This window comes from Octodon degus, unplaced genomic scaffold (genome assembly GCF_000260255.1).
Source record: "Octodon degus isolate 3935 unplaced genomic scaffold, OctDeg1.0 scaffold00004, whole genome shotgun sequence".
Classification (NCBI taxonomy): domain Eukaryota; kingdom Metazoa; phylum Chordata; class Mammalia; order Rodentia; family Octodontidae; genus Octodon; species Octodon degus.
The window spans coordinates 3,594,364-3,608,729 of NW_004524580.1; the positions used below are offsets into that span (position 1 = coordinate 3,594,364).

Sequence of the window (14,366 nt, forward strand, 5' to 3'; positions counted from 1 at the left end):
TGCATTTATTTGTTGTATTCTGCTTTTCATTTTTCATTGTATAAGAAGCCATTTCAAATTTTCACATACATTAGAATAACCTGGGGTGATTGGTTATTCTTTTTGTTCTTATTGTTGTTTTGTTTTTGAGATGGGATTCTGCTATGTAGTTCAGACTGGCATTAAGTTCACTGTGTAGTCTGGACTGGCCTCAAACTCATGGCAATCCTCCTGCCACAGCTTCCTCAGCACTAAGATTACAGGCATATGCCACCTTGCCTGGCTACAAATTCATATTCTTGAGTCCAGTTATTTTGACTTTAGTCAAAATTAGGGTTGAGAATTTCAAAATTTCAGCTAAAACTCTGATTGTGGTGGTCCATGTATAACACTTCGAAAGCAAGAGCAGTTCTAAGTAAGAATATGTCTTTCAGCGTGGAGAGATAGTACCTACTATAGCAGAAGTACCTATTTTGTCTGCTCTATAGAACATAAGATAGGCATTTAAATGTAAAAGTTGCTTAAGAGTACAGAATAGTGGTACAAGAAAAAAAACAGGTCAACACATCAGAAAGGAGACCATGAAGTGGAAGATAATGGCACTAAAAATCAATGGTAAATTAATGAGGCAAAGGGAAAATTAGTTGGTTTTTGGCAAAAGAAAAGTTACAATCTTATTTAATTCATACGTATACTATATATAGAAATAAATGTTAGGAAAATTAAAAAACAATAGAAACAGAAAAGTACAACAGATAATTAGGCTAAAATAAGAGAGACATTCTAACATCCAAAGCAAACATTATAAAAGGAAAAAGGAGTTGTCACAGAATGTCAAGAAAAAAAGGGCTGCTCAGTTTTGAAACTGTCTGATATTTCTCAATTTAAAAAAACAACAACACTCTTTGATTCATTGATTCTGTGCACTACTTTTTTAGTCTCCATTGCGTTAATTTCTGCTCTGATCACTATGATTTCCTCTCTCATTTGAGCTTTGGGCTTTAGTTTTTCTAGAATTTTAAGGCTCAACATTAGGTTTTCACAGTAAGTGAGTTCACGGCTGTAAATTTTCCTCTTAGGAAGTTTTTCACCGTGTCCCTTAAGTTTTGGTATGTTGCACTAACATGAACATTTGACTAGAACCTGATTAATTTATTGTTTACTTTCATCTGTGACTCATTGGTTGTTCAGGGGGATGCTGTTTAGTTTCCTTGTGTTTATGGAGTTTTTATTATTTCTTCTGATATTGATTTTCAATTTCATTGCACTGTGGTCTTATAATATGCATGACATCCTTTCAATTCCTTTGTGTTTACTTGGGCGTGTTCTATGGGGCAGTGTGTGGTCTGTTTTGGACAACATCCTGATGCAGCTGAGAAGAATGTGTATTCTGATGCTACGGGTTGGAATACTCTCTAGACATTTTCTAAGTGCATTTGTTCACGTATTTGGTTCAGTTTCAATATTTTGTCTTTGATTTTTTTGTCTAACTTGTATATCTTTTTGTAACAATTGAGTAATAAAAATCCACATTACAATTGAGAAAAAAGAAAAAAAGTTCTGCTAATTGACTCTGGACCAGGTTTCCTTACTAGCACTTAGATTCTTTCTCTCTATATTTAAAAAATAAAAGATTGCCCCCCCACCCCTAATACAGAGATACAAAACAAAACCTTGGTAGAGGTAAAGGTAAAAGAAACCCATACTAGAAGGTCTACAGGGCAATAATTTTGACTTTTCATACAGATATCTGTGATGAATTTATGCATGTGATCAAGTTATATAAGATGAGCTATATCTCTTCTCACAAATTGGTAACAAAGTCATTATTCAATTAAAGATGATAATTAAAATGACATATAAACTCTTCGCTGAAAACCAAAAAGTTATTTTATTAATTTTATTTCTAAATAAAGTCACCAGAACGTACTACCTCTCTGGAAAGGATGAAGATTGGGATGGGAAAACTCACCATAAAACTTGGACTTGGCCAGGATGCTACCACTAAGGCAAAATCCGTCTTTTCGGTTACTAACATAAAAGGCAGATATTGGTGGATGATGAGACACCTATTGAATATAGGAAAAAAAAAAACCAGCAAATTAGCTAAGCATGTTATTGTGCCATTATCAAAAGTTAATTTTTTTTTTTTTTGTAAAACCAGGGATTGACCCTTGTGCTTGCCAGGGAAGAGCTTTTCTACTGAGCCATCTCCCTGGCCCCAAAAGTTAAATTCTTATGAGTAAGAAACATTTGATGGGTAATAAATTAAATACTGATGGTTACAGTAAGTAGTTTCCTGTCTTCCACAGAAAGCTGCCTCCTGGTAGCTCTCCAGGACTCTCTTGCCTCAGCTTCCTGAATGCTTGGATCACAGATGTGCACCAACCACTTCTGGCTAAATATGCTATTGATAATTCAATGTTTTCTATATTTACATTGTTTTTGTGAAGAACTACAGTGAACTAAGTGCAAGATAATCATTAATTTAAAACATTAATATAGATATAGGGTTCCCTCCTGAGGGGTGCATCAAGAGCTCCAAGGAGAAGGAAGTTATCAAAGGATACATGGTCTCATCTTTCTTACACTAAAGGCGAGAATTACTATAAAAAGGAGTCACTGCTGTTGAGACAGAACAGCATATTCCTCAGATTTGTGCAGAAAGAAAAAGAGAAAGAGTAGTGAAAATAAATGTATGCAAATTTCAGTAACAAGAGTTTAAAAATGATGCAGTATTTTCTCACTGCCTGTTATAATAACAATAAAAGAAGTGTCATCTAAAACGAGAGACTATGACTTCAATGGTTACCTTCTCTCCCAATGCAATTAGAGAAATATTCTTTATCAAGGTAAAAAATACAAGTGTTAAAAAATAGCTTTCTGGATAATCTCAAAAAATAATACAAACATTTCAGAACGAAAAATAACCACTGGGAGCTGCAGTTATCTGGATAAGAAAGAATGAGCAGCTCAGGGTTTGTTAAAGAATAGCTGAGAAGAAACATTCAGTGAGAGAACTAAATTCAAAAATAAAGTACGTAGGTTGGGGAGATAGCTCAGCAGTCTAAGTACCTGCCTTGCAGGTGCAAGGACCGAACTCTGATTCCCAGTTCAGCATGTTGTGCTGGCTGCAGAACCCCAGATGACCTGTGCCCATGAAACTGGGTGTGGTGGCACACACCTGTAATCCCAGTGCTGGGGAGGCTGAGACAGGAGAATCATTACAAGTCTGAGCTGCACAGTGAGACCCTATACTAAAAATTAATAAATAAGGGAAGAAAGTATAAGATCAGGTGACCTAGTTATGAATGCAGATCTTGAACTACCTAACAACACATTTAGGACTGGGTGTGGTGGTGCATGCCTGTAATTCCAGCACTTGGGAGGCTAAGGCAGGAGGATCACTTTGAGTTTGAGCCCAGCCTGGGCTATACACATAGTGAGTTTGTGGCAAGTCTGAACTAAATAGCAAGCCCCTATCTCATAAAACAAAAACAAACAAAAGGCATATGAGATAAACTCAGAAGAATTCAGAAGACTTTGGATGCCAGAGAAATTGGTATAAATCTGATCTCAGAATGAAGACCCACTAAATAATTATATGACCAGTATAAATATGCCCAAAAAGTAAATGAACAAATACAAAGAATGCACAAGGAAGAAGAGGAATAAAAATACTTTTGATCAAAGAATTCCGTGACTGTAAGGGTAATACACAGGAGTATGGTATTTAGTGCTAAATGTTAAATTCTTACTAATAAGAATGGTCAAACAATAATTTCCTGAGTTAATGTTGTCTACTAAAGTATCCAATAATGTCAAGGTCTGTTTCATTTCTATAACATGCACTTCTAATACCTGTTCAGCAATATAAAATGTCTTGCTGTTTGTTCTGGGATGAATCCATAAACAACGGAAAGTCTCACCAAGTATGGGGTTATAAGGTTTCTTCAGTCCCTAGAGAAAAGCATACAAGTTTCTAATTACAAATACTGAGGATTTAAAATAGTTTAAACTAGTCCAAACAGGTTTCATCAGGAAGACATCCCTAAAAAGCTCTACACTAAAGACATTCATGAAGTAAAATCCTATGACCTTAATTAAAATACAGGTCTAAATAACCATGTATTTTGCTAATAATTTTTAGTATACCATATAAAAGTAACAAAGCTCATAAAAAACTAAAGAAAGTCAAGTATAACTATTACCTTTGGCTTTTTATAGAATCCAGACAAATACCACTTAACTACTTTCTTCAAACGGAAATAAGGATTTTCTTCAAGAGCAGCCCTAGAAAACAAAATGATAATCATAAAAATCTTTGTAGGCAACGTCACAAATTCTTCCTAATATTTATCAAATGATAACTGAGTGAGAAGATACAACTTTAACCAATTCACACTTAAAATAGATGACAAAGATAGCCATGTAAAACTGATTTCCAAGAATTATCTTGTTAAATTTGGTCATTTTTTTCCTTTGTTGTTTTTGTTGTTGCTGTTTTCTATTCGTTGATATACTGCCCAGTTCCTTGCTGAAATGCTTTTTGGAAACTCTTGAACCATGGTTTTTCAAATGGGCTTCTAGACCAGGGATATAGCTCAAGCATGTCTGATGAGGTATGAGATGGCAGAGGCTGGCTGGGCTTACTGATAACTTTGTCATATCGTATTTTTTTTTTTTCAGTAATAAACCTCTAATGGTTCTCATCCTATTAGTTTAAATTCTCTTATTATGTGATTTTATTTTAAATTTATTTTAAATTTTACATACATGTAGCTGGAAAAGTTAAAGCAATATAAAGAAATACATGTCATCAATGCATATGATGGCAATTTATAACAGATATATACTGTTCCAACTCTCCATAATATTCCTTATTGCCTATTGTTTTGGCTTGTTTTTGAGGACTGAAACCAGGGAACTAACTCAGGGCCTTTGCACTTAGCTATATTCCTGGTCATTTTTATTTTACAACAGAGTCTAAGTAGCTAAATTGCTCAGGGCTGAACTCGAACTTACAATTTTCCTGCCTTAGTCTCTGAGAGTGCTAGAATTATAGACATGTGCCACCTTGGCTAAATTATTATTTTAAACGTTTCCTTTATAGGGCTGGCAAGATAGGTCAGTGGACTAAGTGCCTACTTAGGCAAGCACAGGGACCTGGGTTTGATCCTGGCACCACATGTGGCACCGGTCCTGCCCCTGGGTACACAGAGCTGGCCACTGAGTCCAGGTGTGGTGGCACACACCTGTAATCCCAGTGCTGGTGAGGCTGAACATAGGAGGATCACTATAAGTCTGGGCTGCATAGTGAGACCCTTTATCAAATACATTAAAAAAAAAAAGTCTCCTTTATGCATAAATGACCAAATATAAACAGTTCTATTTTTCTAAAAATACAGTACTCACGTTTCTATATCTTCATCTTTTTCTGGAGTTCTTTCTATAGCAATATACAGTTAGTTCTTCTGTATATGTGTAGATGCACCATACATTATTTAGCCAGTCAACTATGGCTTGGCACTTGAGATATCTCTAATGTTCTGTGATTACAAAACCTTGATACAGCAATCTTCTATGTGTCATTTGATGTATGTGGAGTTTTATCTGTAGGACTTATTCACAACAATCAGGACTACTGAATTAAAGGAAGAAGACATCTACAGCTTGGGCCAACACTGTGAGACTTCCTTCAGAGGCACTGTGCTGCTTTCTATCCCTTGGGGGAGGTGTGAGTGTTTACTGTCCCTCAGTCTTGGCAACAGTGTGTGTTGTCATAAAAGTGCAATCTTTCTATTTATAGAAATAGAAGTATTTTCATAGCAATTTACCTTACATTCTGAAATGAATTTCTAAACAGATAAGGAAAGAAGAAAGATAGAAGAACCAGTATATAAAAGCTTTTGAACTTGTTAGTGTGGTGAATGTATAATACTATCTTGCTGGGTTAAATCACATTTTTCTTATTTTCTGTGAAGCTTATGTGTTTAAAGGCTGTTTCTACTTCTTCACTATTGCAATGCCAGGTCATTCCTTCTACTCCTTTTTCCACAGATCAACATTTTCATTTAGTTTCTAAGAATTCTTTGTATTTTAGGGAGATGAACAATTTGCCTATAAGATACCTTATAAAATTTTCTCACAGTTTATCAGTTATTCGTTGACTCATTTATGATTTTTGCCAAAGTTACCAATGCAATTAATAAAGAGAAACTGAATATAGATACTTATGCAGTCTACAAAATCAGGTCATAGGGCCTAAAGTTGGCACCACAGAAAACACAGTGTCTTGGAAACACTGCTGCTGGAGTAGGGGCAGCAGGGGAGAAGTGCAAAGGTGGGAAGTTCTTTTCAAAGCTCTTCAAAACATTTTTGAGACAGAAGTAGACAGTTCCTTGCCTGTTTCCTATGGCTGCCTTCTTCAAAATTTTACTCAAGATCAGCTGGCTGCTTCCAAAGAAAAGCAAGGACAAGAGAAGGAACTTCTATGAAACACCAGCACTTGCAGGTCATTCTGGCTAAATAAGCTGCACAGGTCTCGCAGGAAACAAGTCCTAGGATGGGGCTTGAATGAAGGCATACTGAGGAGCACATGCCAATTACTCAGCCTGTGTTAAATTCGTGCATAAGTCAAGGAGCCTGTCACAACGATGTGGGCAGTGAGAGGCAGAATTCCTGTCTTCCTCAAACTTGTGATCTCTCAATTTAGCTTGATAAAAATACTTTCCTTATTAAGATCAACTACAGAAGTGGTGAAGACAGAATGAGAATCTGACGTTGAAAGGGCATAATCGTTGAAAGTAGCACTCTTGAGAACCTCTAAAATTGTGAAGTACAGTATCTTCTACTTTAAGAATTAAGAATATACTTACTCAGATAGGAAGTCTGCATGATAGTAGTAATCTGAAAGTTTATCCAGAAAAGAACGAGGTTCCAAAATAAATGTAGGCAGAACAACCCTGGACAAGTCCATTCCTGGACGGACTTGTTTCAGCAATGTCCAGATAAGGCTTTTGTTTTCTTCAGACACAGTTTCTGTTTGAGAAGCCTCACCTGCCTTTAGCAATTAACAAAACACACTGAAATGTTACATTTATTCCAGAGACTTAGATACACAGATATGTAGATAAGACAGCATGTTGAAAATACAAGCTATCTCCAGAACAATCCCAAGCATTCTTAAAATATAGAAATAACCTTTTAAATAATAAATGAAGTCTATAAGTATAAAGCTTACGTAAAAAAGGATCCACAGGAGGTATCAAAGTGAACAATATAAAACGCTGTATGCTATTATTTTATACTACATGTCTATGCATTAGGAATAACATGATAGTTACAAATTCATGTTTCCTTGCAATTTGCTTTGTACCTGATAATGGTATCAGGCAGTATCCTATTTCAAGAGCAAACGAAGAAAATGTAAACTTTAAATTTGATAAGTCTATACTGGTATTTGTGTAAAAATATATATATATATAGATGTTTAGTTGTTTATAAATCTTGAGGGCCAGCCAAATAGCTCAGCAGATTAAAGCACCTGTAAGCAGGTGCAGGGGCTGGGGGTTCAATCCCCCAACCCGCTGTGCCAGCCCCGCCCCTGGGGCACGCTGAGACAGCGATTGAGACTGAGTGTGCTGGTGTGTACCTGTAATCCCAGCACTTGGTAGGCTGTAAACAGGAAAATCACTACAAGTCCAATCTGATAGGGAGACCCTGAAAACCCAGTAGATCCTTTCCTAAAATACAGAAAAATAAAAAAATAAAGCTTGATATATTTCTCTTTTTCTCTGTCTCTCACACACTTACTTTAAAAAATAACATTGGTGTGAATGCTGCATGTCAGGAAAACAACATACCAAGCCAGTAATATAAAAAACTTCATTTGGACATTCCCAAGAAATACAAAACCATGGTGTCTTTTACCTCTCCTAGCTCCTCGTGGCTCTGTTCAGTGTACGTGGTACCCTTCAAAGGCTCGACAGGCTCGGGTTCGATGTATGAGTCATCCTGCCTTTCCGATGTATCACTATCACTTTCTTCACTTTTCCCCATCACCTCATTATCTGATTCATCATGTTCTTGATCATTTTCTTTATCAGATTTATCAGAATACATATCTTGGTCCTTAAAATGCTGTCGTTCAATTTCACTGTCGTTTAACCTTAAGGGAATGATTAGGAGAAAGAATGAAGGCGGCTAAGAAGACTTAACTGACACATCAGAATGAGTATAATAACTACTGTGCTTACTATGTATTTGCCACTGTTCTAAGTGTTTTCTATAGTTTAAATTCAATTAATCATGCATAGTATCCTATGAGATAGGTACATCAGCCTTAGTTTACTAATTAGTAAACAGAGGCATTAGAAAGTTTAAACAAAAACCTGGAAAGATGTTAAACCATGATACGCCAAGCCCTTTGTCTCTTTACTCTCAGGGTTACAATCTTCCAAAAGTAAAATTTTATACTACTCCTAGGTAAGTTTTTTCTTCTACGAATATTGTTGTTTAAAGAAAACTCACCATCACTTTCTGCCTGAAGAAAAAAAGTAAGACAAGATCATCAGGTTCTCAAGTAACCACAAACAAACTACAACTTTTTACTTGTTAAAAGCCTCTAACATCACCCAAAGTAACACCAAGAATTAGATGAAACAGCTTAATCTTGAGACAAAAATTCCAGGGAGAATAGGAGATAGCAATGTCACCTTAAAGAAATATGTCTACAGTCTAAAACTGAAGTTACTAAAAGTGATTAGGGCAGATATCTGTAGAAGAGAGTAAAATCTTGGGAACAGATCCCAACAAACATGCATTCCTGTATGGGCTACTTCCCCCCCCCCCTTCTCTACGAGACCATTCAGGTTCCAGGTACTTGGGATTAAAGTGAAAATTCTAGAGTATAGAACTGTAAAGAAAGGATGTAAAAATTGAGGTTAGGGAGGTTTCTAAGGAATGAAAACAAAAGTAGTATTGAGAAAATGGATAGTAAAAACCTGGCTGAGGTTGCGTAGAACAGTCTAATAGTGAGAAGAGTAACCCAGTGATGGCGAGAACAAGCAGCTGTGGCCAGTGGGTGTGAAGGGAAGAGTTGGGGGTGGGAGTGGGGGCTGGGAGGGCAAATTCAGTGTCCATTCTGCAAGACACCAGCACCCAAACTTTCAACTGCTACCTAGTTTCCCCCAAAAAATAATTTCTTAGTATTAACTACAATAGATGTTGCAGGGGATAAAATCCAAAACTCATTCAATTCCAACCCAAAACACTTAACAATATAAAATAATCCCACAAATATCAGACACAGAAAGTCATTTGAGTGCCATTAACAAAAAAGTGACAAAAATAACAATAAAGATTATCTTTCATTTTTAAAAAGCAGGAAAAAAGCTGCATAAATGGTGTAATATTTTAAACTGATCTCAAAAAATACATAGGATTATGACAGGAAAAAAGAGCAATAAGTAGAAATCACTCCCCCCCCATATTTTTAGAGAAGGGTCTACAGGGTGTTCAGGGTTTCACTACTGGACTGGACTCACAGTGATCCGCTTGTTTATAGCCTCCCAGGAGCTGGGATCACAGGCACATGCCACCACACCCAGTCTCAGTAGAAACCATCTTTAGTGGAAGGAATGCATGGCACAGAGACAAGGTAGACGTATATTTGTATTTGGCAAAGAGAATAATTCAGGGCGGCCAGAATACAGGGAATAAATTTCTACACTTTGTACAGCAAATTTTAAAGGCTTAGGCCATGTACGTGAAGAAGATAGGCAAATTTCAACCATATATACATTGCCAAAATACTAGGACTATCAACTAACCTAGTGAACAACAAAAACACTGAAGTCACTGCTAATTAGTCGTAATATCTACTTACTGGAAGTTGTCGCCACTGTGGAGATTGTTAGCACGTAATAAGCCATACAAAGTCACATGAGTGTTATCTGATGAGATGCTCAGGTCATGTTCTTTTCCTTCCCTGATCATTGTACGTTTGAGAAGACTAGAACATTTCAAAGCCAATTCCAAAGCATCCATCCAGCACCTTCCTAGAAGAACACAGATTCATAAGAGGCATAATTAAAGAAACCATGAAACAAACATTCATCTTACCATTAAATAGCTATTACTTTTTTGAGAAATATGTGCTGGAAAACTTAATTTGAACAAATATCATGCTAAGGGTTTCTTTTTTGGTTTTTTTGAGACATGGTCTTGCTATTTAGTTCAGGCTGGCCTCAGACTGCCTATGCAGTCCAGACTAACTTCAAACTCACCAAAATCCTCTGCCTCAGCGTCCTCAGTGCTGAGATTAGAGGCGTGCGCCACTGCATCTGGCATGCTAAGGCTGTCCTAACACAATCTTTATTTCTCTAGAAACCACTGATAAATAAATAGTATAACAGCATGTGTTAGCAAGAATACTCGATCGAAAATAAATGTATTTCTTTTTCCAAAGCTTACAAAAATAATATGCAGCATAATTTAAAGGAACTCAGAAAGGCACATAAAATGTACTGAAGGGATTATGTTTCTACTATAAACACACTACATGAAATAGTGTTTTGTTGTTGACAGGATGTCTATCTATTTCCAGGCATAAAACTCATTGTATCAACATGTATGAAAACTTTTAAGTCAGGAAAATTTCTATATTAATGCTACCATAAATTGCTGTACTCTTAAAGAGAAACAGTAATAGACTGCTCTATTTCTATTTTAAAACTTACAATTCTATTAGCAGAAAAATGTGCATAAATACGTCAGTGTTTTAAATTCTCTCACGTTTCAAGATTTGATGGGAATATCAGCCACATAAAATATGTTCACATTGAAAACTTGTGCTATTTTAATTAAAAAATAATTTTTGGTAAAAGTCTGCTTTGGGAGGTTATAAAAGTCTCAATATCCAGCTAATCTAAACTCTAAAATGTAAAAGAAACCTATGATCACTTTTGAAGGTTCAAAAGTTACCTTGCTTCCAAAACACATTTTGTTTTCTCATACTTGCTTCATAAATTATCAAATTATTAAGTGTGGAATAAAATAATTTATATATTAATGCCTTCACAAGTAAAATAAAACCAAAATAGTACATACGTATCTTACATTAGCACTCAAAGATAAAATCTAAATAGAATAAAATATATCCCTAAAATGTTAATATTTAATGAGTTACCAATAAAGAACACTAGTAAGTCAAAAAAGTGGAATCTGTCAGTGGAAGATAAAGATGACACTGAAGTACTAGCACACTGTCAATTAAACAATGCTTTCTTCCAAAGTTAATAATATATTTAGTATTCTACGCAATTTATAATTACAGTGTTTCTACTATAAGTATCATAACAGATTTATTTCAAGTATAACATAAATTGGTATATAAAATAAACCCTTAAAAATGAAACAAAAAATCTAGTCAATCAAAAACTTTAGTTACCATCTGATTCTGAAGTAGCTCGAATGATCAAGTAACTGCTGGGTAAGGGCTGAGTTATAGATCCAACTGCTTCACCTTTTGGGCCCTTAGCAACAAAATAAATAATATAAACATTGTGACACCTTAACTTCATATTCCCCACTTTTATCTATATAATATACACCAGAAATGAATTATAACTTCAAAGCAAATATGCTTTAATTTCATCTTTCTTAAGAATGCAAGTGTTAAGGGAACTAAGTTTTCTTTCCCAATAAATATATTTCCTTAACAGATAAGAATTGGTAGATATCTCCCCGGTTCTGAAAAAAAAAAAAAAAAAAAAAAAAGAATTGGTAGCTATCATCATTTAAGTATTCTTTACAGATTGCTTAAATATTAAAGAGAACCTAAAATTTACCACACACCGAACCCTATTTTAACTTTTAAAAACTTTTTATTAGTATTAGTACATATTTACAGTATGTAGTGGTTATGCTTGTGGTAAGCTGAATAACACATCACAATTCTTTTTTTCTTCCCCTTCTCCTTTCCTTCCGCCCCATCCCTTCATCTCTGGATCCCCTTCTCACTTGTAAAAGGTCTATCTCCCCTGTTTTCTATTATTCAACTTTATTTTTATTTTATTTTTTTGGATTTCCAGTCCTAGTTTCTTAAGTATTATTCAACTTTAATTTTGCTCTTTAAGTTATTTCTACTTCAAGTTTCTCACATAAAGAGAAACCATGTGACATTCACACGCAGAAGATTGAGTCAAGATCCATATCTATCACCCTGTACTAAAATAAAATTTAAAAGGATCAAAGGGTTAGACTGCTGTTCAATACCAAGATAAATGTATTTCTATTTTAAAACTTGGGGTTAGACACTAGGATAGAAAATCAGACTTCTGAGAAAATGGCAGAGTGGTATTTACATTTATAGATTCAGAATCCAGACACTAGAAAACATTAATTTGGGGAAGAAAAAAAGAAAAGCACATCTCCAGGAACCAGAACTATCAGGAACATCCAGACCTACAAGAAGTGAAAGAGAACACAATGAGAAGGGAAGCGACAGTCTTCACTTTTTGTCCGCTCCCAGCTCCTGGCTCTTGCGGAAGGGAAACCAAATCTGTTCAGACAGGGCAAGCCCGGACTCCAGAGGGCTGCAGGGAGAAATGCAGCCCAGGAATGGAGCCATGGGGTGGGTGCAGGAGCGTCAGGGAGCGCATGGGATTTAGTTTCAGGGCCTTCAGTGTGCCTGGCTGAGAGACAGCCCAGATGGCTAAGGGTTTGAGCTACAGGACGCAGACCCACCCCCATAGCCAGCGGCCAAGCACAAGACTATCCCTGGATTTGAAAAGTACCTGGCCCCCTTTCCCTAATCCTACTCCTGGCTGGTGCCTGCACTGAGCACGGATATGGACTTGAGGTCTGATTTCCCACTTTATCTGCCAGTGTGAAGAGGGGCATGTCTTGACTTGGAAACTGTAGATTCTGAAAGAAAAACCACACATTGGAAATCACAGTCAAATTTCTTTATGTTTCTTTTTGTTTTTCTTAGTGTGTACATTGTCTTGAAGCTTTTTTGCTTGTTTTTGTTTTTTCCCTTCCTCCTTTCCTCTTCACCAGTTTATTGGAACTTGGACAGTATTTCTCTGTTCTTCCTTGGTTATCTCCTTGTTTTCTTCATTTTTTCCCTCTTTCCCTTTTAAATTTTATCCTTTTAGACAGGATAAAAATTTAAACAGTTTTGCTTATGTAGTTCAAGTTGGCCTTGAACTCACTATGTAGCCCATGCTGACCCCAAATGTGCTGCAATCTTCCTGCCTTAGCCTCCCCTGAGTGCGGGGTTACATGTATGTGCCACCACATCAGGCTCTAATTTTTTTCTCTTATTTTTACTCCTCTTATAATTTCTTTTTTTCCCTCTCTCTTTTTATTTTCTATTTGTCAGTTTTTTCTCTTACCTTTACCTAGTTCCAAAAACATCCTTCTACTTCCCAGTTTACTTATCCTTTGTTTACTTATCATATGGCTCAGGGTTTCTCATTTTTTTCTCCTGTATATATATTTAATAGTATAACCATAAAGCTTTATTAATCTTTTGATAGTTAACTCTATACTCTTGAATTCTTCTTTATCATTAAGGGAAATACAGTTATCATGTTTCATACATATTAGCTCTAAGTCAATGTGTGGACTGTCTTAATGTTCACACCACAAATGTGGGTTTCTTTTTTAAGTTAAGGGTGGTACCCACTTTATTCTTATAGTATGTTAATATCTAATTTGATGTGAACAGTACTACTTTGATTAGCCTGGTATTATCAGAATCACATAATTGCTATTTATCTATAAGCCAGTAAGCAGATTACCTTTGTGAGGTTAACATTTCTAGAATACATTTCCAAAAAACTCAGTTGATGGCCTAATTACACTGTGTCCTCCCCTCACAAATTTACCAAGGTGGTCAGATCTTGGAGTCAAGGCACAGAACTACAGTTAGTCCCACTGAAAAGCACTAAAGAGATCTCTCTAGGCCGGGGAGATGGCTCAGTAGAATAAGCGCTTGCCTGGCAAGCACAAGGGCCTGAGTTCAATCCCCGGTTCCACAAAAAAAAAAAAAAAAAAAGAGATCTCTCTAGTGTCAAAGACTTCAGACAAGACTTTAGACTACATGTATCCACAAAACAAAAAACAAAATACAAGATGGCAATAAAATGCTCCCTAAAACTTTCAACTCCCCCAAAGCCAATCCAGGAGCCTCAAAAGATAGAATAACAAGCTGCACACTAGAATTACTTGAACAGGTATCAGAGGAGTTTAAAAAATAGACCCAAGATCAGTAAGATCACAGAACCTCAATACCCCACTGTCACAAATGGACAGATAAACTAGACCAACAAAATCAACAAAAAAAATTAGCTGAACCAAACTTTCAAACAAATGCA

General features: G+C 36.0%; 1 protein-coding gene across 6 annotated transcripts in view; it reads right to left on the reverse strand.

Annotated features, from left to right (window-relative positions):
• The window catches only part of Osbpl8 (oxysterol binding protein like 8), a 192,243-nt gene that overhangs the window by 21,533 nt on the left and 156,344 nt on the right, over positions 1–14,366 (reverse strand). For all 6 annotated transcript variants that reach the window (XM_023716083.1, XM_023716079.1, XM_023716076.1 and 3 more), the window contains 7 exons: positions 11,432–11,516; positions 9,869–10,040; positions 7,912–8,149; positions 6,858–7,042; positions 4,191–4,272; positions 3,841–3,939; positions 1,952–2,048 (listed from right to left, as the gene is read on the reverse strand). In XM_023716083.1, the coding sequence (XP_023571851.1) occupies positions 1,952–2,048; positions 3,841–3,939; positions 4,191–4,272; positions 6,858–7,042; positions 7,912–8,149; positions 9,869–10,040; positions 11,432–11,516 (958 nt within the window). The remainder of the gene's footprint in view (positions 1–1,951; positions 2,049–3,840; positions 3,940–4,190; positions 4,273–6,857; positions 7,043–7,911; positions 8,150–9,868; positions 10,041–11,431; positions 11,517–14,366) is intronic.